This window comes from Balaenoptera acutorostrata, chromosome 4, assembly GCF_949987535.1.
Source record: "Balaenoptera acutorostrata chromosome 4, mBalAcu1.1, whole genome shotgun sequence".
Classification (NCBI taxonomy): Eukaryota; Metazoa; Chordata; class Mammalia; order Artiodactyla; family Balaenopteridae; genus Balaenoptera; species Balaenoptera acutorostrata.
The window spans coordinates 61,228,476-61,252,574 of record NC_080067.1 but is presented as its reverse complement, the minus strand read 5'-3'; the positions used below and the strand labels follow the sequence as shown (position 1 = coordinate 61,252,574).

The window sequence follows — 24,099 nt, the reverse complement described above, 5'->3', positions numbered from 1 at the left end:
CAGGGTTTTTTTGCTTGTTATTTTCTTAGTAGTATGTCTAAATAAGATTATGTTTTTAGCTCTCAGTATGTGTGACAGCATTCTGACCACATTGGAGTCCCATTTGAGCCATTACTATGAATGTATTAACATGTATCTGTCATGTAGTGTCAGTGGGTTTAGTCTACCAGAAGAATGTCGTTGTAACTATCTCTCTTCAATAGTTTGTTTTTTTTTGGGGGTGGGCACGTGGCACGGGGGATCTTAGTTCCCTGAGCAGGGATCGAACCTGTGCCACCTGCAGAGGAAGTGGGGAGTCTTAACCACTGGACCACCAGGGAAGTCCCTCTTTAATAGTTTTTTGTGGTAAAGATGTGCCAAACAACCTGGGTAATTTATTCTGAAGGCAGCTATTTTGGTATTATGTCTTTTTGAAATTTTTAATATTTAGAGTTTTAAAATATGAGGGTTTCAGTGTCAAACAAAATGAGTTGGATGTTACCCTGCTTTATGAGAGCTTAGATTCATAACTCAGAAATAGTACAATCAAACTATAAGGGTCATGCTGAAAGATCAAAAATTAAATTTCAGTAAGCATAAAGAGTGTCCAGATTAAGTAAGACATCTATGCAAAATGAACAGTTTGAGGAATGAATGAGGAAGAATAAGTATTGAATGTTTAAACTGGGAAGTTTGCCACCTGTTTTCCTTTTATCTATTGAAAGTTTCTTTCAGGAGGTAGAATTTAAAATACAGAAGAAAACATGGGGGGCCAAGGGTCAGAGATGGTCATTGTCTTTTTTATATTCTTCTTTATGTGAAATTGCACTCTGGACTCTCAAACATTTTTTTTAAACAAAGGAGATGTTTTACATTTTTAACTACTTAAACAGAGTGAAGAATTTTTACTTTCTAAGAACTAGATATCAACCTACATCTTGGTATCTTTATTTTGTCTGAGATCAAAGTTGGTACCAGTGCTTTCCTCTCTTCCCTCCCTCCCTCCCTCCCGCATTGTGTCTTTTTTAGCACACTGAATGATAGGCATCATAACTAGGTGATCAGCGACTTGATTGGTTTTTTTTTTTAATTTTACTTTTTTATACAGCAGGTTCTTATTAGTTATCCATTTTATACACATCAGTGTGTACATGTCAATCCCAATCTCCCAATTCATCACACCACCACCACCACCCCCTGCCACTTCCCCCCGTGGTGTCCATACATTTGTTCTCTGCATCTGTGTCTCAATTTCTGCCCTGCAAACTGGTTCATCTGTACCATTTTTCTAGGTTCTACATATATGCGTTAACATACGATATTTGTTTTTCTCTTCCTGATTTACTTCATTCTATGACAGTCTCTAGATCCATCCACGTCTCTACAAATGACCCAGTTTTGTTCCTTTTTATGGCTGAGTAATATTCCATTGTACATATGTACCACATTTTCTTTATCCATTCGTCTGTCAATGGGCATTTAGGTTGCTTCCATGTTGTGGCTATTGTAAATAGTGCTGCAGTGAACATTGGGGGTGCATGTGTCTTTTTGAATTGTGGTTTTCTCTGGGTATATGCCCAGTAGTGGGACTGCTGGGTCATATGGTAATTCTATTTTTAGTTTTTTGAGGAACCTCTATACTGTTCTCCATGATGGCTGTATCAATTTACATTCCCACCAACAGTGCAAGAGGGTTCCCTTTTCTCCACACCCTCTCCAGCATTTGTTGTTTGTAGATTTTCTGATGATGCCCATTCTAACTGGTGTGAGGTGATACCTCATTGTAGTTTTGATTTGTATTTCTCTAATAATTAGTGATTTTGAGCATCTTTTCATGCGCCTCTAGGACATCTGTATGTCTTCTTTGGAGAAATGTCTATTTAGGTCTTCTGCCCATTTTTGGATTGGGTTGTTTGGTTTTTTAATATTGAGCTGCATGAGCTGTTTATATATTTTGGAGATTAATCCTTTGTCCGTTGATTCGTTTGCAAATATTTTCTCCCATTCTGAGGGTTGTCTTTTTGTCTTGTTTGTAGTTTCCTTTGCTGTGCAAAAACTTTTAAGTTTCATTAGGTCCCATTTGTTTATTTTTGTTTTTATTTCCATTTCCCTAGGAGGTGGGTCAAAAAGGATCTTGCTGTGATTTATGTCAGAGTGTTCTGCCTATGTTTTCCTCTAAGAGTTTTATAATGTCTGACCTTACATTTAGGTCTTTAATCCATTTTGAGTTTATTTTTGTGTATGGTGTTAGGGAGTGTTCTAATTTCATCCTTTTACATGTAGCTGACCAGTTCTCCCAGCACCACTTACTGAAGAGACTGTCTTTTCTCCATTGTATATCCTTGTCTCCTTTGTCATAGATTAGTTGACCATAGGTGAGTAGGCAACGACTTGATTGTTAAGTGGATGTTTGTGTTTTTGTTCTTACTGCTTATCTACTTGAATGGTGGCTAGCATTTTAATGTGAATTCAGTATTAAGCAAATGAATTTTTGCCATGTTTTGCAAAGCCATAGTTACATGGGTAAAGTCATTTAGCTTCTAGAAATGTGTAAGAGGATCAGATGAAATGCTACCTAAATTTTGCTCTTTCATTCTATCAGTACTTATACAGTCAGTTCCTGTATTAAAATTCTGAGATTTTTGTCATTTGATTTTGTGATTTTTTTTTTTGAGAGAGTTCTAAATTTTCTTAGCGTATTTAAGGCCTGAAAATCTACACTTTATAGAATAATAGGAACTACTTGACATTAGTGTAAGCAAACACCTCGTCAGAAAAGTTTAGTTAATAGCATATTTTGGTGGTTACCTTCAACTGTTAATAGAACACAGCTTATGGGTTAGGAAGAAGTGTTTTATGCTTTCCCCTTAACTTAAAAAGGCTAATTGGAAAAAAAAAAAAGGCTAATTGGGTAGACTGCATACTTATTTTGTTCTATTTCTATTTTGTGGCTATCAGGTGTCATTAACTGACGGTGTAAGGCAATTGGGTCATCTGCTTTGGGTTTCTGAAGTGAAGTAATGGGAATAGATAATGAATGAATTTCCTTAATATTTTTTTCTTTTTCCGTATAATTGTTCTTTTATGGGATAAAATTTATCATACGTGTGTGAATTTTTAGATGCTGTTTGTAGTTATAGCGATTTTTTGGGCATCTTTTTATTTTAAAATGTAATACCCTATGTACTTAAAATTTTTTCACCCACTAAAGTGATGGATTTCCCTAAATCACCTTTCTGTGTTTTCCTTAGTAAGCAATATACATTTGTGAGATCCTAGACTGGGGTTAGGAGTGAAGTCTGTTTCTGTATCAGGGAAATAGTTTTGTATTCTTGTGCAAAAACTCACAGACCCTCAAGGGGATTACTTCTTACTTGGGCTTCCATATGTCCTGCCAGCAGAGGTCACCAGTTTTAACATCTGGTGAAAGATGTTTTGTGTAAATTGTTTCTTTACAGGTTTTGTTTAGATTTGGTGTTTATGACTTTCTTGTTAGTATTTATAGGATCTTCTCAAAGATACATTTAAATGAAAAAAAATGGAGGCAGAAGATCTTATATAGTCTTCTGCCATTTTAGCACAAAAAGAGGGGGAGGAATGGAAAGGAGGACACACGGGATGGAGTGTGTGTGTATATGTTTGTGTATGTATGTTTATATGCTTAAGGTGACTCCAGGAAGATACACAGGAGACCAGTAACAGTGGTTTGGGGGGTGGAGTTGAGGTGGGGAGATCCTGTGGCCAGATGTGGGAAAAATTTATTTTCGCGTATAATCTTTTGAATTGTTTGAATCTTACGATGTTAGTATTACCATTTCAAAAAAAGTAATGATTGTGAAAGAGCAATCATTAAGAATTCTTAATCTTTCTAGTTCTTTCGCTTTGGACAGTCAAAAGAAGAGAGAAAACTATGTAAATTTCTCCCGTGCTTTCCAGCCAGTTCTTAAAGAGCTGGCACTGTGTATAGTTTTGCAAACACTTATTTTTATTTCTCAGATTTGTTGGCAGAATTAGAGCCACTGAATATGATTAAAACGTGTTGTTTCTGTATCATGAGTGGGTCATCAGACCAGTGGAATTATTTAGTGATAGTGAACTGATGATTTTTGAGTTATATTCAAGGTTGATAATTAGAAATTAACTCAATGCAAACTTTAAAAAGCGATGTTGGTTGTTAAGAAGTAAATAGGTGTTGCCTGATTTCAAAAGTGTTGTTTTGCCAAGGGTTTGGAAATTGGGTGAAAATGGGGGTTCTCATAGTTTAGTAGTTAATTTCAATAATTATGGTAGTCTTTGGTATAATGGGATTCATGGAACTGTAGATTCTGATACTGCATGCATCCTAACATGACTTGTGAATTTGAATGTATGTGTTATTGACTTCAAGGAGACAGATATATTAGATTTTGATTCCATTTTGGGTTGCAGTTGGTGTCACTTGTAATTGTGTCACTTGTAACTTAAGTTTTCAACTTAAACTAGAACAACCTCCGGGAGAGAGCGCGCCTGTTTCTGTGCATCTAATTCTGCTGCACAGACCTGACGCTAGCCTTTCCTGAGGGCAGTGCCTCTCTCTTCAGTGATTAGAGGGCTAAGTAGGGTCTGTGTCTGACCTTTGGCAGTAAAGTCTTCCTGTAGGGTGTTACTGTGGCAAAGAGCTCAGCGTCTGGAGCCAGGCGAACCTAATTTGAATCCTGTCACCCCAGCTTATCAGTTGTATGGCTTTGGGAAATTGTGTAACCACTCCAGTTGGTTTCCACTCTGACAAATGGGAATTTTTCTCTGTAGAGCAGTTGTGAGGATTGAAATGTGAATGCATGGAAGGCAGTTGTCATAGGGCCAGCACATAGGAAGTACTCAATAAATGCTACTACTTGGTGCTTTTGTTAGCTGCAGCAGCAACAGCTGAGGAGAGAGGCAGAAAAGTGACACTGCTCCTGCAAACTATCATGGCTTTCTGTGGCAACTGCAGAGAATGGGATGGTTAACATTCCCAATTCAGAGGGCTACAACTGCATTTGACGACTGAGCTTTTGTTGCTCACTCTAAAGTGAGGATGTGTACTGTGGAGCTTTGCTGTGTCTCTGATACATATGTTGTTTTACAGTGATGTTTTGTGTTGAATTTGGTCACATCTTGATAAGATGTTTCAAGAAAAAAAAATTATTACCTTTTAAAAAAAGAAAAGCCTTTTTGCTTTTTGGAATGGAATCGCTTTTCCTTTTCTGCAGTTTCTGGGAGATCCAGCACTGTTCTGGCTCTCAGTGGACACTGCTTGGATGATCATTTCAAATACACATTCTGAAAATTTTGAATTGGACTTTCACTAAGAAATACATATGACATAACATAGGGTATGTATATGTGTAAAAATACTGAAGTAAGTTTTCAGGAAATTATGCTTGTTTTAATATGTGGTACACACTCATTTTCTATACTCTTTCATTTATAAACATGCTTCTATAAACTTGTAAACTGATTCTGTTATTTTACAGGTAATAATGATTTCATTATTCACTGGATTTAGAAAAGACTGGTTCAGAGGAGTGTGGTCTTTATGGATTTAGAATTAGTACTCAAAATTAAAAACAAGGTATTATTCTGAATGATAGGGCATAGGTAAGTTACATTTATTGGTGCTAATGTCTTTAGGTAGTATTCTGAGGCTCTGTTAGGATTCTGAAGTTCTAATGCCCCAAATTTTGTAAAGTATACATACAAAGGATGAGGAATTTTGCGTGCTAATAAATGTGAATATAAATGACTTTTTCGGAGGGGTAATCTGCAAACAGCTCTGGATTAAGAACCCTGGATGTCTCTCATAAAGAGCAGTAATTATTAACAAAGGAATAACCATCATACTAAGTTTCTTTAGGAAAGAAATTTGGATAATTGTTTTGTACTATTTGAAAACTAACACACATACCTTAACGTATTGGCTGTCTGAAGTTACACGATTTGATTGAATGTTAAGCATCTTTCTATGACATCTTTAAATTAACATTTTGGCCTATGTCCACTGGTCATCTGTTTCTAGCACAGACCTCTACTTGATTGTTATTTGTTGACTCTGTCTCAATAGGCAGGGCCTTCCTTGAGGACAGTTGCATTTCACCCATCTTTATCCTCAGCATCTGGTCCAATTCCTGGCACGCTGTAGACTTTGCATTCATATTGAGTTGAATCCTTGAGGCTCTCTGAATGAGGTACAGGTTTCCTAGTATAGACCCTTACTTCTTTGAGGGTAATTCAAATATACAAAAGTAGAAAAGGGATCCTTCCATTTTCACAAATTCATTAACCCTTGGATTCATCTTCTTACTGTAAGGCATGTGAGGGTCTGCTTGATAACCTAGCATCCTGTTTTTGGTGTCTGTAGAGACAATGAATATGTTCAAAACCTGGGTTAAAAGAAACAAAGACCTTGTCCTGACATTAGCAATTAAACTTGATTTTGGGGTGTTGTGTGGACTTGTCCGTGTGTTCTGATACTCATGCACTTCTTCTAGTTTATTCCCCCTTGGTCTTTTTTTTTCCTAATTACCTGATACTGATAATGCCTTTCTTGGTTGGCTCCTGGTTCTTGATCTTAGCATGTGTGTTCAGTCTGTGCATCTACTGGTGCTCTCCCCTTTGACCGTGGCCTTCCCTTAGGGCTTAGAGGAGATGCACACTCCATGCCCTTTGTCTCTTTAAACCAGCCATTGCTGTACAAGTGATTCTGTGGCCCAGATTGGGTCTTAATTCTGACCTCCTCTTCTCCTGATCTGTAGCTACCCACATTTTAGCATGGGGATATCCTATACTTTCTGAGTCGCTGCTATTGAGTGTAGGCTGGCAGTGGCGTTACATTTTCGTTTAATGATATTAAGTCATGATGAGACAGAGGTGGAAGATAGAGGAGGGTCAGAGCTGAGGCAACATCCTCTACTTCTAGCTACTATTGAAAATATCCAGGATAATCTGAGGTATTGGGTGTTTGGAGTGGAGGTTGGAGATAAGTGGTCTTAGTAGCTGTGATTTTGTTATCATTTGGAGCCTTCCAAAGTGACCCCCTCCTTCCTCCCCCACCCCCAGCTTTATTGAGGTATAAAAGATGATCCTTTTGTCAGAGGGAGATAGTTGAGTTGCTTTCTGGAAACCAGGGAAGATAAGATTTTCAGTTTTAAGCTTTGAACTACAGTGGTGTTTCAAGAAATATTTGTAGTTAATACATAAAAGTTTAAAATTCATCAGCAGATTTAAAAAATTACCAAGGATAGTACATTTAAAAGATTAACATTTTCACTTTCTTCTGAACGTTGTTGAAACTGGCAAGGTACTATTAAATGGAATGAACAGAGAATTTATCTTAGAATAAGCTTTTGCGTTTTTTTACCCTTTGCTTACTTGTCTGCCTGAGAGTACTTTTGTTTAAGTCGATAACTAATCTTTCATATCCCTATGTTCTTTGCTTGTTGTATTAGGTATGTTTTCTAATTTCTTGCTTCTCTACTTGGTTTGTTCCCTTTTTGGGATCATATACTCTTGTGAATAGCTGGCTGCCTTATTTTATCTAGTCTCATTTGCCTTTCTTGCGTTTTCTTCATGTATGTTTTGCTAGTAGATAACATTGGTTGGTTGGTTCATTTGGTCTGACAAATAAATGTAGAAGTGACTTCCTATAAGTGAGAACTGGTAGTAACAGGAAAAGTGGCTTTTTTTTTTTTTTTGAGATTGTGCATAACAGCATACTAATGATCTTTTGATAAATATTGTGGTAAATACACATGGTATAATTTACAGGAATGCATATATGGTATTACAGAATGCATGGCAGAAACATTTGTATATACTATTTTGTAGGCATATGTAATAAGTGTTAGTTTCCTTCCCTTTTCTCTGTGGGTTTTCCATCACACTCAGTATAAAATCCAAATGTTTTTCCTTAGCCTGTGAGGGTCCCACCACCACATGATCTGCCTTTTGGCCACCTCACAAAATGTATCCTATTTCACGGCACCCTTCCCCTTGTTCACTGTGCCCAGCCATACAAGCTCCACACCCACAGAACAAGCTTGTTCCTGTCTCAATGCCTTAATTGCTTTGCTCTTTGCCTCAGGCTTTGCCCTGAGATTGTCATATGGCTAATTCTTTTATGTCATTCAGATTTCAGTTCCAATGCCACCACCTCAGAGAGGTCACATAGAGGGGTCACAGTGAAGTAGCTCCCCAGTCTCTAGCCATTTTCTGTCACATAGCACTTATCTCTCTCTCTGATAGCCTTAATTGTTGATTTATTTTTTTTTAAGTCACCTCTGTAATTTAAACTCCTTGAGAACAGGGATGGGCTCTGTCTTGTCACTCGGGACCTAAAACAGGACCTGGTAGGTGTTCAGTAAATATTTGAGTGAATTGTTTTCTCAGGAATGTTTTCATGACCAACTGATAGGCTTAAATTAGTTTGTCCTTAGTAGAATACTGGAAATAATTCATTAAAAGGTCAGCATTTAGGGGAGTGTTGGAAGAGGCTTTACTATTGATACCTTGGTATCTACGTTTGGAAGCCCAGGTACATATGTGAGTGCTGTCTACTTTTCTTGGAGGAACATACTTATAGATGGTGTTTGAATCAGAAAAAAAAAATATAGGTGGATAATTGATGAACCAATTTGAGTATGTGCATGTGTTAATAATAAATGTTAGATTTTAGTAGGTTAGTACTTCACTTTAACATACATATTTCATTCAAGAAAAACGATGAGGGCTAGATACCCCTGTTTAAGTTTTGTGCAGGTTCAGGAGATTTTGTAATTTACCTTTAGTTACATTTACCTGTGATATTCTGTCTTGAGTAATCATGGTCAGCTTCCCAAGGTTGGTAGATGACTCAGAGCTCTTTTAGTTGTACGATAGATACCCAGTTCAGACTAGCTTAAGCCAAAAAGGGAGATTTATTGGTATATGGAATCCAAAATGGATTGAATAACTCAATTATGTGGAAAAACATTGAGCCAGCCGGGCTTTAGGGGACAGCTAGAACCAGACGCATTTGAAAGCTACCAGAAATCTTTGCTAACAACCTTGCTTTTTTTGTTTGTTTGTTTGTAGATTCGTTTCATTTTCTCATAATAGATTTGCTTTCTTTACCAGGAGGAAAATATAACTTGCCATTGCCAGTTTTTGTCCTGTTTTCTCCTGCTGTAGAGTAAGGACTACCTCTTTCTCTTTTTCATTTGGAAAATTCTTGAAGCACTGGCAAGTTTGATTTGGGAAGGTGCCCACCATGGCCATAGGCCATATAAAAACTATGGCTGTCCCAAGTACTTGGTGGGAGTGGGGGGAATGAGAATTGAGTGAAGATGGGAGCTCTGGGCAGACAGCCTCTTCCCCTCCTGCCTCCCCCGCCTGTTTCACCCCTCACAAAATGTGTGTCCATTTATAGTTGGGGAGGTTGTGCCTTTAATCCACCATGGATTGTCACATGAAATTTTCCTTTAACCAGAACTGGCACTTTTTTGGGTTTTTTTGCTCTGTGGTTCCCAACCTTTTCAAATACAGATCCATTTTTTTTAACGAAAAATTGAGGTCCCTCATGTGGTAGCAATTGTAATTTTATGAACTCTGTCTCTGGCTAATATCGGTATTCAAATGAATTTGTTTTCTCAAAATGAGTTACGTAGTAAACAACTTGATGCTGTTTATGTTGGCTTTGTTTTTAACATTACTTCTGCTAATTTAACAGCTAATAGAAGCCAATATTTGAGGGCAGCTGTTAGAAAATTATCAACAGGTTAATTGTACATATTTAGGGGATATTTTAATCTCTGAGGAAGATAACCACGTTCATCCTAATCAGGTAGTTAAATAATTTTAGCGTGTAACAACATTAACAAGTTACATGTTCCCAACAATTATTTTGAGCAATATTTCAGCAGTTCACTAAAATAAGAAGATGGTTAGCCATGTAGGAAAAGCCTTTTGTGACCCAAAAGATAGTAATCTTTCTGGACTTCAGTTGCTTCATCTTTAAAACATTGAACCAGGTCTCTGAGGTCTCTTCTGGAGTTAATGCTCTTTGACCCTGTGATTGCACATATAATTTAAATATTGGGTCTGTGTTCAGCCAAATTAAATGGAAGATGTACAATACTGATCTCTTCAGGTTAATCATTACCTGAACTATGTTTTCCTAAAGAAAATACTTGCATTTCTCTGACACCTTCTCAATTTTTAAAAAGTTAGCTATAAAAATATTTTTCAGATGTCTGAAGAAGAAACTTCTGTTGTTTAATCCAGTAGTCTTTGAGTTCAGGTGCATTTGTTACATCCGATTTCACTGTAGAGTAAATTAAAAGAAATAGCACCAAACACATTTTTGAGAATGATTTTTCTTTAATGCCCTTAATTGTGTGATTGCTGACTGTCAAAGCCAATAATTTTTCAGCAGTTCAGGTTTTACTTTGCTCTGTGTACTACACACTTTAGAAGTTGTACCAAAAGTATATGTCTTAAGTACTGTGAGAAAATGCTGTTCACATTCATAATTTTTTAAATACTAAAATAAGTTTCAAATGTTGCCCATATTAACTACTGAGAATCTTACGCATATTAAAATAATTTACAATGAAGATAGATATGTGAGTGGTATAACAAAAGGAGAAGATATATGTTAGGACATAAAGATGCCAAACATGTTGATCTTTTCTGGCAAACAGTTTGGTTTATGTGTAGCACGTGATTTGAACGCTGGAGAGTGATGAGAATGCACAGCATAGGTAAGTAGGGATCATATCATGAAATGACTTCTTTGCTGCGGTAAGGATTTTGGACATTTCTTCTGTGACAGGAAACTAGTGAAGGACTTTAAGCAGAACTGCAGGATTATATTTTATCCCTGGATATAGTGCATGAAGGATAACATGATGGTTTCAGTGGGAAAGGGGCCTAGCTCTGGACTGAAGGGAGAAAGTTGAGCTGGTAGTGTTACTGGGGAGAGTGACACCACGTATTTCTGAGAGTCTTGCAAACTCGTCCGCATTTCTGAATTCTGGGGAAAAAAAGGCGATTGGAAATTCAGGAGAGAATGGAGCATCCAGGTTTTCTTCTCTCTGGCTTGTTACTGCTCTTCTTTTTGTGGGGAACAGGGGTGTGAAGACTAGGGGCTTGTGGGGATGGGGGATTAATTTGATATCCAAACGGTTAATGGACAAAATAGGGGACCATGCAAGGAGGGGGAAATTGCCCTTGTCATCATGATATCTTAACTGAGGGATAACTAAATTAGGTACTTATTTGAGATTAGTCACAAAAAAATAGATTGGTATAGTACTACTAGTTCATGAGGAGTCTAGTGGGTGTAATTTTTATTGAACACTAGGTTAGTGACATTTTCATATATTTTCAAAGCTTTTAAAAGAGTTTATTTATATTAGTATAAAAGTCATTAGACTCTCAGTTTGATAACTAGAAAGTTAATCTGAATTAAGTACTGTTTAACATTACATGAATGTTGCTTTTTAAAAAACTTATTGTTTCGAAATAGTTTTAGATGCACAGAAGAGTACGGGGCTGAGGTTATGGATACTTAGGGAAGAATACCACAGAGGTGATGTACCTGTCTTATATCAGGGGTACATGTCAGTGTTTACATACAGTAATACTACCAATTGTTATTGGTGATGTTAACCTTGATCACTTGGTTAAGGTAGTTATTACTGGTGATGTTAACCTTGATCACTTGGTCAAGACCGTTAACCTTTTATCTAGAATTGCTTAGACTGGCACTATCCGATTACATATATTGTGTACCACACATATAATTTAAAGTTTTTAGTAACCACGTTGAAAAAAGTGATAAGAAACAAATGAAATTAATTTTTAACAAATATGTTTTATTAAACCTAATATAACTACATTATTATCATTTCAGCAGTTTTATTCATTATGAAATTACTCTTTTTCTGCCTTCCATACTCCATTCATTAGAAGTAAGTCACTAAGTTCAGTCCTCATTTGAAGTGTGAAGGACATTTAGTTCCACCTGCTAGAGGGAAAGGTATCAAAGAATTTGTGGACATGTGTTGAAGTTACTACAGTTATTAAGAAATATTTTGGGGAGGTACTCCGAGGATGTGTAGCCTTTTTTTTCCTTAAAGTTTTACCCAATAATTTTAGCATTCATCATCGAGACATTGTTTGCAGCAGCGATCACTGTGGTGTTCTAATGGTGACTTTCTAATTCCCTCATACCTTCTACATGTATTAATTGGATTTTTCTGTACAAATGTGTTCCTTTTCCCTCATTTATTTTTTCAATCGAGTATGTGCATGTGGATCTGTAGATATTTATTTCATTATTTGGGTTATAAATTAATATCATTTCTCCTTAATTTGTTGCTCAGCTCGTTCCAGTTTTGGCCACTGGGAACTGCCTCCTGCACCCTTTCAGCATGACCCATCCTTTGTTTTTTTAATCGCTTGCTTCCTGACATACAAGATGCTCCAGGTTCATCTTGTATTTTCCCTTTCCTAGCCCTGGAATCAGCCATTTCTCCAAGAAACCCTGGCTACCTTTTACTGGAATAACAACAAAATTTTATTCTAATTCTGGAAGTAATGTCTTTATACGGATCTTACAGAGTGTCAGTATTGGCTTGTGATTCTACAACAGATTTTTCTTATGGTTTCTGAACCACGTTTATTCACTCAGCAAACTTTTAAAAAGTGTTTATGTGCCAGCATTCTTACTGGGGATCCAGGGTCAAATAAGACATGGACATTGATCCCAAGGAGTCTAGATACGAGAAGGCAGATCTTTTTTTTTCTTCTAACATATTTTATTGAGTGCCTCTTATGTGCCAGGTACTGTGCTACAGGTGAACAGGAAATACTAAGAACTGGAGCAGGATAGTGTAGGTTGCTTTTGGGAACACATGGGAGGGATTAACCCAGTGTTGGGCCAGGTGGAATGTGGAGCAAGTCTTGAAAAGTGAGTAGATACTAGCCAAATGTGGAATTGAGAGGAGAAGTAGGGGAAGGGAAGCTATTCCAAGAGGAGGAAGAGCAGTGCCAAGGCCACTGGGGATGATGATGCGTGAGGTAGGTCTAGAGATCCCTGTGTGGGGTGGTGATGGTGGTGGAGAAGATGGGAGCAAGTGGTGGCAGGATCCTGGTCATGAAGGTCTTGTGGGTAAGCCAAGCTTTGGAAAGTTGAGGGACCTTTTCAAGGAGTTTGAGTTGGAGGGTAATGTGATCAGATCATCCTGCTGGCACCTTGGAGGGTATTGGCTTTCTTGAGGGTCTTGCCATGATAGAGGTGTGAGGTGAAAGTCTTAACTAAGAACTGTGTTGGTAGTTCTCAGACTTCAGTGTGGATCACCTGGAGAACTTGTTAAAACATGTTTCAACGTCTCTCAGCCCCACCCGCAGTTTCTGATTCAGTAGGTCTGGGATGGGGCTGAGAATTTGCATTTCCTTGGACAAAGTAGTACTGATTATTTTCTGTTCAATTGTAATAACTTTAGTTCAGACTCTTGATACTTTCTAAGGATTAAAAATAAAACTTTAAACCAGACTTATTAGGGGGAATCTGTGACCATTATGTATTTTATGTGTTTATACAAGTATATGTCTGTGTGTATAGGAAGTGAAGCTGATAACTGCTTTGGAAGTGATTTGACTAGGTAATTTATTCACATTGTTCACAATTCAGAAGTGTTCTGTCTCCTGTGCTTCCCCAGTCCTCCAAGCCGCCAGTTACCTTCCTGGAACCAGGCAGTGTTACAGTTTCCTCTGTACCCTTCCAGAGAAATATCATGTATATAAAAGCCAGTAAGTGCATAATTTACACTCTCTTCAGTATCGTTTTAAGCACAAATGATAAGATACTAGTCACTTTGCTGTATTTTACTTTTTTCACTAATGTATTTTAGATCTCTGATCAACACCTGAAGAGCTCCCCTCCTCTTTTTTAATGGTGGTAAGGTGTTTTATTGTATGAATATACCTGAATTTATTTAACTTGTTCCCACAGTTGATGGATATTTAGGTTGCTTCAGTCTGCTGCTATTACAAACAATGTTGCAGTAAATAACCTTGCTGTATCTGTCTTATGTATGTGAGGACATCTGTGTGATGAATTACTTGAACTGGAACTGCTGGGTCAAAGGATATGCGTGTTTGCAAGTGCTGTAGCTACTGCCAGACTTACTCCAGAGGCTGCCCCAGTTCACACCGGTGCTCCCAATGTGAGTCTCTTTGCCCACACTCTTGTCAACATAGTGTTAACCAAATAAAACAGTTTTGCTTTTTGCTAATATGATAGTAAAGATGGTATTTAATGTCCTTGTAATTTGTTTTTTATTTTGAGTGAGGTTGAGCATCTTTTTATGTATTTGGGTCATTTCTTTTGATGAACTGTTGTATTTTGGACTCTTCCACCGTTTTTTTATTGTGGTATAACTTGCATAAGGTACAGTACACACATTTTAAACTCAGTAAGCTTTGTTTCAGTTGAGGTATAATTTCCTGTAAAATGAACAGATCTTAAGTGTACAGTTTTGATGAGTTCTGACAGCTTTATATGACCAACCCATCCTAGATTTAGAGCATTTCCATCACCCAGAAAAAAGTTCCTTCAGGCTTCCTTTCCATTCAGTTTTCCTTACTCCCTACCTCAGGCAGTCACTTTCTAATTTCTCTTACCATCAAATTAGTTGTGCCCATTAATTTTTAACATGTTATAAACCCATGTAACTACTAAGATCAAGATAGAGAACATTTCCTGCCATCCAGCAGGTTCCCTTGTACTCCCCCTGTAGTCAGTTATCTCTCCCACCAAAGGGAACCACTACACTGACCTGTGTCCACTATAGATTCATTTAGTAAATCTGTGAGTCACCACTATGTTGTGTCACTGTTTTTGTTTTTTCCTCATTGCTATGTATGGGAATATAACACTATTATTAATTTTATTTTGGAGGGACAGATATTTGGTTTTTTCAACTTTGGGCTATTTGAATAAAACTGCGGTGAATATTCACATATATGTATTTTGGCAGATCTAAGTACTTAGGTTTTCTTGGTATATTAGACATGGAATAGGTGGGTTATAAGTTAGTTACAGATATGTGTCTATTTAACTTCAGTAGATACTGTCAAACAGCTCCTCAAAATGGTTGTACATTTACATGTCCAGTAGCAATGTCTGTCTGAGAGTTCTGCTTGCCTGTCTCTTTGCTAAAACTTAATATTTGTCCTTTTAGTTTCAGTCATTCCAGTGGTATCTTATTGTGATTATAATCTGAATTTCCATGGTGACAAATGATGTTGAGTGTCTTTTCATGTGCTTATTGTTGACACATGTTTTTTAACTGGGTGATGGGGTCTTGGAATGACTTGTAGGAGTTTTTAATTTTTTTAAATAAATTTACTTATTTTATTTATTTATTTTTGGCTGCGTTGGGTCTTCTTTGCTGCGCTCAGGCTTTCTCTAGTTGCGGTGAGCGGGGGCTACCCTTCGTTGCAGTGCGCGGGCTTCTCTTGTTGCGGAGCACGGGCTCTAGGCGTGCAGGCTTCAGTAGTTGTGGCGCGCGGGCTCAGTAGTTGTGGCGCACCCGCTTAGCTGCTCTGCGGCATGTGGGATCTTCCTGGACCAGGGCTCGAACCCGTGTCCCGTGCATTGGCAGGCGGATTCTTAACCACTGTGTCACCAGGGAAGCCCAGGAGTTTTGTATATAGTGTGATAAGGCCATTGTGTTGAGTTTGCAAATATGTTTTTTTTGTTAGTTTGTAATGTGTTTTTTACTTTTGCTTGCCTGGCAGAAATCACAGGGGGCAGACTTCAAATAAAGCAGACTTTATTTTGATCAAAATTTTCATTGTTTCAAAATTGCCTCTCAGTTTTGTGGTATACTTTTGAAAGGCTTTCTTCCTTCTGAAGTTACCATATTTTAATGATTTTAATGTGTCATCAGATGTATGATATTTTGTTATTTTTCATATCCCCATAAAATAGGAAAAATGCTGTTAAACTAAAATTTTTTTCTTTACCTCTTAGAATCTGTATCTTATAGTGTTTTTTTGTGTTATATACTACTCCTCCAGTTAAATGAGAGGAAAATATACATGAAATAAATTGGTTAGAGTATTTCCCCTAATTTTTCACTTTTACAGTAGGACTTCCAAGTCACTTTTTGACTTACTAATGTTTCTCCATTGTCTTCAGTGCCACGGAGAGTGTTGGTGGGGGGGGTGGTAGGAGCACTTCTTAAAAGAATCCAGAAAAGAACTAAAAACCATTGGTGCTTTGCTCTTAAGCTGACTTTGCAATTAGGTAGGCCTAGTTTATTTTTTATTTTAGCTTTAGGAACTGTTGTAAACATTTCTTATTCTCCAGCTCCTGCACCTCTTCACCTTAACTCTGATATGTAGGGTTTAAAAGAGGAGTGGTCACCTATTGTTTCAGCTTCCCAAGTTGCTGACCTCCATTCTGCAAATGCTGATGCTGGTTGCATAATTACAAGCAAGGACAGATATGACGTGATGCTAGCTGCCCAGCACTAATTGTAAGAAAATCCTTATTTTAGACTCCATGTCTTACATTTAATGAGTACAGCGTGAAATCAAAGAAATACATTTTTTCTAGATTGATCAGTTTGAATTATTATTTCCCTGAGTTAAAGAAATCAGAATGTTTGTCCTGTTCAGTAACTAATTTTTTGTGTATATACGTGAATATATAAAATTTAGTTCAGAGAAGGCCAAAAAACCCACCAAACACCTTACTATATATGCTGCTGAACTATATACTCCCTTCTGAATATTCACAGCCTTGGCCGGTGCTGCTTGGGGGAATCAGTCTGGTGCTGATGGTCATTTTACAATGATTACCTTTTATGTAGGATTATACATGTTTAGTGCTGAGGTCAGAGTTTCTGACTTGCATTTTACTAATTGAAAATGGAATTAACCTAAGTGGTTCATAAGGTACATAAAAATGTGAGGTAGATGCAGGAAATCATCTGTTTACCTACTGCTTATAGAATTCTTTCTTTAATAAGGGTTTTGGGAAAAAGAAAACTTAAAGGGCACATAGACCAGCTAAAATAACCACATAAAAAGTGAGAAAGGCCAAGAACTGGCTTGGGTATCTGAGATAGTAGGTGGCAGAACTATCAGAAAAGTAGCAGAGCATAACTTAGTAACAGAAATGGAATATTATGGTGTTAAACATTTATCGAATTTTAAAAACCAATGTGTTTGTGCACATTTATGTATATGATTGTTGTTTAACTGGCTTTGATTGTTTAATACTTAATTATACATTTATAATTTTTTAAGCTTCTAGAGTGTTATAGACTAGGTTTGTTTTATGATTTAGGACTGAGTTTAAAATTACAAAACCCAATAATTGAGAGCTTGATGAAAAAGGAGAATTTATTGGAAAGTATCTCATGAAATTTGGTGTGGGGATGTGTTGTGGAATTGGGAACAGAGTGAGAAGGACTCAGTGGAAACTATTCTGGACATAATGTGATTCTTTCTCTCTGCAAACTAGATACTTCTACTTATCTGGTCCACAAATCAGCAGAACAAAGCTTCCAGTAGCTCTTTAATTTATATTATTTGGCTAAGCTAGAGAAAAGCACTCCTACTTTTGTTCCTTCCCAATCCTTTTTTCTTTCTTAGATTAAGTAATGTTCTTGGATCACATGGAAATCTGACTGTAGCCATGCTCTTAACCACTACTTAATGTTATTAAGTTAAATTAGATATAAATTCTGAGGTTAGATACATGAACATGGTGATATCAGTGACCGTGACCCATTGATTACGCTTCTGAAAAATATTTATTTAAATTGAAGTATAGTTGATTTACAATATTGTGTTAATTTCTGCTGTACAGCAAAGTGACTCAGTTGAAAAATTTAAACATGGTAAATTTAGCATGTTAAAATTAAAACATGTGAAATTTTACTGAAATAAAATATTGAGTCCTTGTGAAGAAGTATAACTAGTGTCTTTGAAACTGAGCAGCAGAGCCACCTGGGTTTGGGGCTAGCATAGCTTGTCTTAAAAACATGAATGGTCATCATCAGTCTTCACCAAGCCCCATGTACCAGGTGGCTGCAGTAATGTTATTTGCTTAGAGAGGGCGTTCTTGGTGTCATAGAAATACTTCTCTTAGTATTTACTCCTGATTGTAATTATACATTTATTTGGGTGACTTTACCCCTTCCATCTGTTTCCCACTAGAGTGTTAAGTGCTGACACACCTTTAGTGCTTGGAAGGGGTATTATAAATGCTTATATTAAGAAAGAAGAGAGACTGGATATAAACTCATGCTACTAAAAATGTGATGAGAATTTTTTGTCTTCGTGTTTTCAAGTAATTTTGATTAGACTTGTTTATGTTTGTGTAAATTATATACATTGACTTTTACATAGTTTTTCTTTTTAATAACTCATGCAATTCTCATAACAGTGTCAAATGTGCTCTATTTTTCAAGTATAGGGTTTTTGTTTTCAAAAGGGATGCTTTAAATTGTGCTGTAAGTGGTAATTTACTCACCATTTTTGAAGGGATCTTTTTAGCATTAGAGAATTGATATAATTTCAAGAAGCTTGTTCATGCAGTTCCTCAGCAGCAGGAATCAGGCCCAACATTTTAAATCCATGATGGAAATGGATTTCTTCTTTTTTCCCATTGAGAAAATTCATCTGGTGCCACATAAGTAAAAAATACCCTTGTCACTACAGGAATTTAAAAAGAATTCTTCCTGTTCTTTTTACATTTTAGAACTGGAAGTCTAAAATTCTAACAAGATATCTCTACATTGAGGCTTTTTCTTTTTTTTCAACTTTTTTTTTTGTGTGTGTGCTATCAGACAGTTTTATTGGAAACATTATACTTCCAAAAAGTCAACATTAGATTTAATGTTTTTAAGCAAACTTTTCATGTAACTACAACATACATAGGAAAAGTACACAAGATTTATATTTGTTTGCTCTAAAACATAATTACATCCTTGCAATTATAACCTAAATTTTAGTAATTATTGGATAAATGTTTTTTTCCACAATATTTTGTTTCATTTGTCACCATACAGGGCCAATAACACCTTTTTACTTTTTGCATGAAATTTTGCCTTCCCCTAAGTGGATTCACTTCCAAGTGTTTTTTCCTTTTTCCCTTGTACACTTGTTCTTTTTTTATGAATATTTAATTAAATTAATTTATTTTTAACATCTTTATTGGAGTATAATTGCTTTACAATGGTGTGTTAGTTTCTGCTTTATAACAAAGTGAATTAGCTATTCATACACATATATATACCCATATCCCCTCTGTCTAGCGTCTCCCTCCCACCTGCTCTATCCACCCCTCTATACATTGAGGCTTTTTGAATGCTAATAATTAAAAAAATTTTTTTGTACCTTTAGTTTTGCAGGTGAGGAGAGATGTCCTCTTAGTGGCCTCGGTAGTTTAAATGTGGTCTGTAGGATGAACGTTCCTGTTTCTTGACTTACTGTATGTGTGTAGAAGAATATTTGTTTAGTATTACTGCAGGGAAGTGAGGTTAATTTTCTGGGTTTATATAACCTTAATGGTTGTCCAGTGGTGCCACAGATGACTTTCCAGTCACAGCCACACCCAGGTCTGTTGGGTTCTTAGCTTCTCTTAGTTACTGCTTCTGAACTGTCTTCTAGAAGCAACACCACAGCAACATGCAGGATTTTCATTTCTTAATATACAATATGGAATTTAGGAATGTACCACTGCCAGGGTTGTAACTTGTTCTAAATTCCTATACTTGAACTGGAATTTGCAACAGGTTTTTCTTTAGAAATAATGTTATAAAAAGTGTTTATAGTTCTCCAATGGTAAATATTATTTACTCCCTAGCCATATAAATCGTTTTACTGAAAACTGCCATAGTGGGAACTTAAAGTATATGAGAAAGATAGGTTGGAGTATTGAGGTTATGAGCCAACTAGAACAAAATACCGAGTAAAGATAGTATTTATGACTTTTACAATAAACTGTTGACGCATACTTTAGATATAATAAAAGGTATCCATTTGAAGTATTTATATAGTTCACTGAATTTTGACAAATAAGTACACCTGTATAACCACCACAATTCAGGCCAAGGCTCATGTTCATTACAGAGAAAGTTCCCTGTTCCCAACTGCAGTCAGTCCTACTCTTCACCCTGATCTGCTTTCTGACACTACAGATTACTTTTGCTTCTTTTAAAATTTTATATAAATGGAATTCCATTCTGTTTCCTGGTAGGCATAATGAAAGATGTCCATACTTTAATCCACAGAACCTATGTATTTTTTACTTTACATAGCAAAAGGGATTTTGCAGATGTAATTAAGGGCCTTGAGAAGCGGAGATTATCCTGGATTATATAGGTGAGTATAATCTAATTACTTGAGTCCTTAAAAACTAGTCTGAGAGATGACTGCTGAAGAATGGTCACAGAGATACAATTTAGCAAAGTAGGCTTTGAAGATTGAGAAAGGGGGCCCTTGAACCAAGGAATGTGGGCTGCCTCTAGAAGCTGGAAAGGTCAAAGAAATAAGTCTCCCCCTATAAGCCTCCATAGAGGAATGTGGCCCTACTCTTACATCTTAATTTGAGCCCAGTGAGACCTGTGTCAGATTTCTAACCTACAGAACTGTAAGGTAATACTTTTGTGTTGTTTTAAGCTACTAAATTTGGGGTAATTTTTTACAGCAGCAATAGAAAGTGGTACATACACTTTTCTTCTGTGCCTGCTTTTTTTTTTTTTTTTTTCCTTCTCCTGTTTTAAGATTCATCATGTTGGGACTTCCCTGGCGGTCCAGTGGTTAAGAATCTGCTTCCACTGCAGGGGGCACGGGTTCCATCCCTGGTCAGGGAACTAAGATCCCGCATGCCGTGCGGCGTGACCAGGAAAGAAAAGAAAGATTCATAGTGCTAGTTGTCTCTATCAGTAATTAGTTCCTTTTTATTTCTTAGTACCATTCCATTCTATGGATGAACCACAATTTTTTATCCATTCACCTGTTGATGAACGTTTATATTGTTTCCAGTTTTGAACTATTAAAAGTAAAGCTACTGTGAATGAATATTTGTGGACAGGTCTTTGGACATAAAGTTTTCACTTCTTTCCACCTAGGAGTGGGATTGCTAGGTCAAGTGGTAAGTGTATGTTTCATTTTATAAAGAACTGCCAAATTGTTATCTAAAGTAGTCGTTCCAGTTCACATTCCTGCCAGTAGTTTCTTCACCTTGGAAGTTTTAGCCTTTTTAATCTTAGCCATTCTAGTGGATGTTTTGTAGTATCTCCTTGTGTTTTAGTTTTCATTTCATTGATGACATTCATATATCTTTTATGAACTGTTTAAATATTTTGCTCATTATTTATTTGGGCTGTATTGAAGTTTTTTTATATGTTCTGGATATAAGTCCTTTGTCAGAATTACATAGAATACTTTTTCCAGTATATGGCTTGCTTTTTCATTCCTTTCATGTTCTTTTTTTTAAGAGTCAAAAGTTTTAAATTTTGGTTGTTTAGATTATAATTTTTTTGTTTTATGATTTGTGCTTTTTGTGTCCTAAGAAAATTTATCCTATGATATCTTTTAGAAGTTTTAGAGTTTTTAGCTTTTACATGTAGGTCTGTGATCAAACATTAGATCACTTTGATTTAATTTTTGTGTATGGTATGAGGTAAGCTCATTTTTTTTCCACCCCCACCATGTGAATACCCAGTGTTTTCAGTACCATTTGTTGAAAAAGACTATCCTTTGTCAAAAACCACCTTTTGGGAGGGTTGATTTCTTGTGATTTTCTATGTACCTGATCATAACTGTCTGTGAATAAAGATAATTCATTCTTTCTGATTTGTATGCCTTTCATTTCTTACTTTATTTCAACTGGCTAGGGCCTCCAGTACATACAGTGTTACAGTTGGTGATAACAGGACATTTCTTGCCTTGTTCCTAATTTTAACATCAAACCATTCTGTCTTTCATCATTGGGTATGATGTTAGCTACAGGCTTTCATAGATACTCTTTATCATTTTGAGGATGTTTTCTCCTATTCATAGTTTGCCGAGAATATTTGTTGTGAATGGGTGTTGAATTTTGTCAGAGGTTTTTGCTGCATCTACTGAGATGCTCATATGTGTTTTCTCCTTTATTATTTAACACTTACAAATGTTAAGATATCCTTGCTTGAATCCAGAGTCATGATGTACTATCCTTTTTTTATATTGTTGATTTGATTTCTTGATATTTTGTTAAGAATGTTTTCATCTATGTTCACAAGGGACATTGACCTACAGTTTTTGTTTCTTTGCTACTCTCTTTGTCTGGTTCTGGTATTGGTGTAAAGCTAATTCCAGAAAATAAGTTGAGAAATGTTTGCCTTCTCTTTTTTTTTCAAAGAGTTTGTGTAGGTTTGGTATTTTCTCTAAATGTTTGATACAGTTCACCAGAAAAGTCATCTGGGCCTTGTTTTCTTTGTGGGAAGGGTTTAAAATAACATATCAAATTTCTTTTATAGACATGGGGCAGTGTAAATTTTCTATCTCTTCTCCAGTTTTGGTAATTAGTGTTTTTCAAAATAATTTTTTTCTTCTAATTGCAGAATTTATTATCTTAATATTTTTATTATCTTAATGAGTGTGGAATCTGTGGTTATATTACCCTTTTTACTTCTCATAACTAGCAATATGTCTTTCTTGATGAGGTCAGAGAGGGCTATAAGTTTCATTGATTTATTCAAAAATAAACTTTCGTTTTCACTGCTTTTTCTCTATTGTGTGTCTATTTCCTATTGCATTGATTTTGACTTTCTTTTTTTTCCCATTTACTAAATTTAACTTGCTCTTTTTCTAGCTTCTTAAGCTTATGTAAGTGACATCTAAGCTCAGTTCTTTTGTATCCAGTAATACAGAGCGATTTAGAGCTACAAATTTCCCTTTAAGTCTTGTTTTAGCTGCATCCCACAAATTATAAGCTCCTTTCATTTTCATTTAATTCAAAATAACTTCTAATTTTCCTTGTGATTTCTTTTTTGACCCTTTGTAAGGTGTGTGTTCTGTTTTCAAATATTTGAGAACTTTGTACATGCATCTATTTTGTGATCAGAAAAACTGTGATTTAAATATTTTAGATTTATATCTGTTTTATAACTCTGCATGTGGACTACCTTGGTGATGTTCTATTTGCACTTAATGTGTTCTATTTTTGTCAGGGGGTGTTTCCTATAAATGTCAGTTTGAGTTAGGTTGGTGAAGGTGTTCAGATATTCTATATTCTTATGATTTTTATGTTTAAAAATAAAACATTTGCAGAGAGGAGTGTTAACCTCCAACTCTAAATGTGACCTATTTCTCCTTTAAGTTCTATCAGTTTGCATATATATGTATATACAAATATATATATTTATAAATATTTATATTTATGTTGCTAGGTGTATACATTTAAGTTTTTTATGTCTTTTTTGATGGGTTAACCATTTTCTCATTATGAAATGTTTGTCTTAGTCCTTGTCATGAAAGTACGATGTTTGATTTTAATGTAACCACCACAGTTTCCTTGTGGTTAATTTTTGCATGGTGTATTTTCCATTCTTTTACTTTTGATCTGTCTATATTTTTATAAAGTGGGTTTCTTTTAAACAGCGTATAGTTGGGTCTTCAAAAAAAATATTTGGGCTGACAATTTGTTTTTGAATTGGATTTAGATCATTTACATTTAATGTAATTATTAATGTGGTTGAGTTTAAGTATACTACCTTGGTATACGTTGCTTCTTTTTTAAAATTTGCTGCCGTGTTGATTTAGTCATTTTTAGCATTCCGTTTTATTTCCATGTTGGCTTTTAGCTACATCTTTGTTTACTTTTTTTTTTAGTTGTTACCTACAGTTTACTTTTTGCATACTTTCACAGACTATGTTCAAGTAAAATTGTAGCACTTTACATATAATGTTACTTATGATAGTCTGTTTCTCTCCCTTTTTTGTACTATTTTTGCTCTATATTTTCTTCCTGTAGGTGTTATAAACTTGAGGATATATTATTTTTGCTTTAAACAGTTAATTACCTTTTAGAGGAATTTAAAAAATGAAGCT

General features: G+C 35.9%; 1 protein-coding gene across 8 annotated transcripts in view; it reads left to right on the top strand.

Annotated features, from left to right (window-relative positions):
* TBL1XR1 (TBL1X/Y related 1) overlaps nucleotides 1-24,099 on the top strand; it is a 177,616-nt gene that overhangs the window by 7,201 nt on the left and 146,316 nt on the right. Inside the window, exons 2-4 of one of the 8 annotated variants that reach the window (XM_057545054.1) lie at nucleotides 13,701-13,791; nucleotides 13,893-13,939; nucleotides 14,083-14,207. The exons of 6 other annotated variants lie outside the window; for them this stretch is intronic. In XM_057545054.1, the coding sequence (XP_057401037.1) occupies nucleotides 14,132-14,207 (76 nt within the window). In that variant the 5' untranslated portion in view covers nucleotides 13,701-13,791; nucleotides 13,893-13,939; nucleotides 14,083-14,131. Of the gene's footprint in view, nucleotides 1-13,700; nucleotides 13,792-13,892; nucleotides 13,940-14,011; nucleotides 14,208-24,099 lie in introns of those variants that run through there. One more of the 8 variants, XM_028164341.2, reaches the window with a different exon arrangement.